Source organism: Octodon degus, unplaced genomic scaffold (assembly GCF_000260255.1).
Source record: "Octodon degus isolate 3935 unplaced genomic scaffold, OctDeg1.0 scaffold00088, whole genome shotgun sequence".
Classification (NCBI taxonomy): domain Eukaryota; kingdom Metazoa; phylum Chordata; class Mammalia; order Rodentia; family Octodontidae; genus Octodon; species Octodon degus.
This window is the reverse complement of record NW_004524664.1, coordinates 2,592,137-2,597,002: the sequence shown is the minus strand read 5'-3', so window position 1 is coordinate 2,597,002 and position 4,866 is coordinate 2,592,137. Positions and strand designations below refer to the sequence as shown.

At 35.5% G+C, this 4,866-nt stretch overlaps 1 protein-coding gene across 1 annotated transcript in view; it reads left to right on the top strand.

Moving 5' to 3' along the window:
* LOC101573093 (disintegrin and metalloproteinase domain-containing protein 32) overlaps positions 1-4,866 on the top strand; it is a 147,242-nt gene that overhangs the window by 112,906 nt on the left and 29,470 nt on the right. The window contains exon 17 of the mRNA XM_023722022.1: positions 617-704. Within this exon, the coding sequence (XP_023577790.1) occupies positions 617-704 (88 nt within the window). The remainder of the gene's footprint in view (positions 1-616; positions 705-4,866) is intronic.

Below are 4,866 nucleotides of genomic sequence, written 5' to 3'. Positions count from 1 at the left end.
TTTTGATTGTGTGTAATAATACTGGGCAGTCTTTTATCTGTGCTGAGAAACACTTTTTAATATTTCATATTAATAAAATTTAGTTATTTGATCATAATATTTTTGTAATGGTCAATATTAATTTCATGAAAATCTTCCAGTTTCTTGCCATGAATCATGCTAAAAATATCTCACTAAAATAATATATTTTATATTTTTAAAAAAAGCTTAGGTTCACAGCAAAAAATAGCAGAGACACTGAAGGATACCATGTTCTTTTGACCCCATCCCTATTATCCACACAAGAGTAGTGCATGTTATAACTGATAAACTTACATGGCCGTGTCGCTGGCACCCAAGTCCACAGTGTGCGTTAGAGTCAGTGGAAAAAATCTCCAAATAGTGATTACATAACACACTTCTCAAGATGTCTAAAAACATTCTGAGAGAAACTTAAAAATAATGAAAACTAAAAGAAAATGAAACTATAACTTGCTAACAGAGTGTTGCAAACATGGTACTTAGAAATATAGCACATGAATAGTTACGATTTTATTTTATAAAATCACTAATTGTAATGTATTGGTAGCTGGGTCCTTTTGAATTGAAAAAGTTTCTTGCATGTGTCACTCTTTAGGTTTGTGTAAATGGTCAGTGTGTAGAAGCAAGAATAATAAAGAATGAGTCATCTGTATGTACACAGCAATGCAATGGACATGGAGTAAGTAAATATTCATTTCCTTTAGCTATATCTCTCTTGGATGCTTTTTAACATCACTTGTTAATTTATCAATGAGGTTCCTACTCTGTGTAAGGCCTTGTTGTATCCAGCTTCTATGTAGAGCTGAACTGAGTAACTAAATTCAGCAGCTCAACACTGTATTGCGTTGAAATGCTGACGCCATAAAAAAATGGAACTGGGCACTTTTCAAAAATATTCTAGGCCTGGGGCCATAGCTCGGCAGCATAAGTGCCTGCCTGGCAAACGCAAGGTCCTGAGTTCAGTCCTCACGTGCTATTCTGCCCTGAAACCAAGCATGGTAGAGCACACCTGTAATCCCGCTGCTGGGGAGGCTGAGGCAGGAGGATCATTACAAGTCTGGACTGTGTAGCAAGACCCTATATCAACAACAACAACAATAACAAAATTCTAATACAGTTAATTTGTTCACAAAAGGAAGACTATTACTGCCTTTTAGAATACATAGAATCATGAAAAACATTATTTTGTTTGGCTTTTTAAAAATATTGTTTTTTAAAGAGTTCTATATTGATAGCAAAGTTGAGTGAAGTAGATAGATTTTGCATAAACTGCTTTCACTTCAGTTATACACAGCTTCCTCCAATTTCAACATCTCATACCAGAGGGTCAGTTTTTTTTTTTTTTTTTTCCAGTACTGGGGATTGAACTCAGGAGCCTGCACTTGCCAGGCAAGTGCTTATTCTACTGAGCTATTGCCCAGGACCCAGTTTATTGTAATTGATGTTGCATATCCACAGAGCATCATCCAGTTAGTATACTAAAGGGTTCACTCTTGGTGTTGACAAATAATATGTTTTTGACCAATATGTGATGACATGCATGCACTATTGTAATTTTTTTTATTTATTTTTTTATGTGTGTGTGTGTGTGTGTGTGTGTGTGTGTGTGGCCAGCTCAGTCCACCAGGGGGCGCGGCTGGCTGGCATGTGGGGCTGGGGGATTGAACCGTGGTCCCTGTGCTTTGCTAAGCTTGTTCTAAGTAGGTGCTTTAGACCACTGAGCCATCTCACCAGCCCCAACATGCACTATTATAAACAATGTTCAGAACACCCTAAAAACCTGTGCCCCAACCCTTCATACTTTCTTTTCTTTTTTTGGTGGTACCAGGGATTGAACTCAGGACCTTGAAAGCACTTATTCCACTGAGTTATCTCCCTGGCCCCATGTTCTTTAACTTATGACAAGACATGATATTTTTACTCTCTCCATATTTTTTCCTTTTCCAGTATGTCATGCTTTGTTTTAGTATGGCTTCTTTTTTCTTTTTCTTTTTCTTTTTTTTTTTTTTTTTTTTTTTTTTTTTTGGCTTGGTGACATGCATGCAAATTTCCTACAGGTCTTTTTATGTCCCAGAAACTTTTTTTATAATAAGGATTCTTTGAAGAAAAGTTTCAGGTTCATAGCAAAATTTAGAGTAAGATACTGGTATTTTCCATATACTTCTTCCTTAAAACTAATATAGCCATCTTCACTGTCAACATGTTTCTCATGAATGGTGCAGTTGTTACAATGGACAGATCTCTACAAGCCCTTCCTTACCTAATGCCACCCAGTACATCAGGGTTCTCTCTTTGAGTTGTACATTCTGTTCATTTTGTCATATATAGCAACACTTTTACCCAATATTGTATTGAAGTACTTTCACTACTCTGAAAGACTTCTAAAATTGACCTTTTCATCTTTTAGTGATCCTCAATCCCTGATAGACAAGTTTTACAATATTCACAGCTCTTCCTTTTTAGAGTACGATATTATTGAAATCTCACATTATAGGCTTTCTAAAGCACTTAGTAGTATGCACTTAAAGTCCCTCTTTATTATCGTGAGAACTTCTTTCTTTAATGCTACATAATATTTATTTGTCGGAATGTACCACACTCGTGTATTCATTCACCTACTGAAAACCATCATAGTTGCTTTAAGATTTTAACAGTAGGAATAAAACTTCTGTAAGCATGCATGTGAAGTTTGTTTGTGTAAAGGACATTGTTTTTTTTAACTCTTCCTGATAAATCCCAATGATTTCACTAAGATCAAATGTGAAAGTATGTTGTATATTATAAGAAACTGCCAATATTTTTCGTCGAGTGGCCACACCACTTTTTGATCACACTAGAAGTGAATGAGAGTCATTTTTGCCCTGCATCTAGTCAGGGTTTTATGTTAGTGTTGTGCATTTGTGCCATCCTAATAGGTGTGGAAGTGTGTCTTCCTATTGCTGTAGTTCATAGTTCCCAGATGACACATGGCACAGCAGAGCAACTTTTTATACACTTACCTGCTCTCTGTCTGTCTTTTCTGGTGAAGGGCCTCTTCATGGCTTTGCTTACTTTTAAATTGGGTTACTGGTTTTCTTATTGTAAGGTTTTAAGAGTTTTTGTTTCTTTTGCATAATAGCTTTGTAGCTGAATGTCTTTTGCAAACATGTTCTTTGCAACATTTTTCAGAGGACAAGCACTTCCTTTTATGTAGTTCAGTACTCAGCTCTTGATTTTCTGGATTTCCTAAGCACTAGTAAAAGGGGAGGCCCAATCTCACCACGCATTCAGTGTAGAACTGGAAGGTTTATTCAGAGTGATGAGGCAGGGGGAAGAAAGCAAAAGCCTAATGATATAAAAGGGGAAATTAAGTGTCCTATGTACGAATAGTATGATTTTCTGAGTAAAGATACCTAAAGACTACTAGAACCAACAAATAAATTTAGCAAAGTTGCAGCATGCAAAATCAATGTACAAAACATAGCACTTTTATACACTAATAATATACTTACTGAGAAATAATTCATTTAAAAAAACCCATTCAGGGCCTGGGGAGATAGCTCAGTAGAATAAGCACTTGCCTGGCAAGGGCGACGTCATGAGTTCAATCCCTGGAAACCCCCCAAAACAAAAACAAAAAACATTCAAATGGGAGGTATAAAAATAATGTCAATGGAATGTGGTTCATCGAGTAAAATACAATATATAATTAACTGAATAATTAAAATGTAATAAATAAAAGTATTAGGTATTACATAAATAGTAATATTTATTATATTATTGTAATAACTGCATAAATGAATGGAGAAAAGAAAATACTTCCTTACATAATAATCAAGTGGAAGAAATAAAGCAATATAATATTTATCAGTGGATGCTAAAATGAATGGGCAAAGGTTTTAGGAGAGATATATGTACTTAAATTTTAAAATATCTACCTACAAATTACATACTAATTACAAGTGGCAGCTTAGTAACTTTGCAGTGGAAAAACTTGCAGGCAGCACCTTGATCTTGTTCTAAGTGAAGATGTAATATTAGGACAAACTGACAGTGACGTAAGTGATAAAATATTGTATTTATAATACTTTCTACAGTTGTAAAAAGTATTTCTGTGTTTCAAGGTAAAATATTCACATTCTTACACTAAGATTAAGTTCTAAGTAAGGCCCCAGAAATGGCACAGTGGTCAAAATCAAAGCCTCTGAAACTAGATTGCCTGTAAGTCCTGCTTTACTTTTGACAATTTAAATAAATGTATTTTCATTTTTCATCTGTCAGGAGGGGATAATAATAATCTCCATCACAATGGGCTGTTGGTAGATTTAATGAATAAACCTATTTGAAGTATTTAGAGTAAAAACTCAGAGAAGGGAAGCACAATAAATGTGTGCTGTCATTTCTTAATTACTGTTGCATTTATCAGCTATTGATATCATCACTTTCTATTGTTATACTGTATCTAAGTATCTGATGTTCTTTTGGATTAAGAAAAGTTTTTGCTGAAAAATCAAATCAGCTAGTACAAGCAAAACAAAACCTCATCCTGGTGAAGGGCGCTTTAATGCTAGTAAGTGTTTGAAAGCAGGCCAGGGAGGTGTTGGTTCTTTTATGTAGGTGCAGATATTTCCAACTGCCATCCTGTCATCCCTGTGCATGGGCCTGGGAAGAGATGGATCCAGTCAGTCTGCTCTGGCAGCCAGAGCTGCTCACCAAAGAAACAGCACAGGAGAGGGGTCTCTTCACTTTAGAACTTAAGTAGAGTGTGGCTTTGTAGTCATACATGAAATATGTAGGTAAACATTTGAAGATGTTACATTTCTTGATGCAAATGAGAGCCTCACTTTATAGCTCTTTCATGCATAT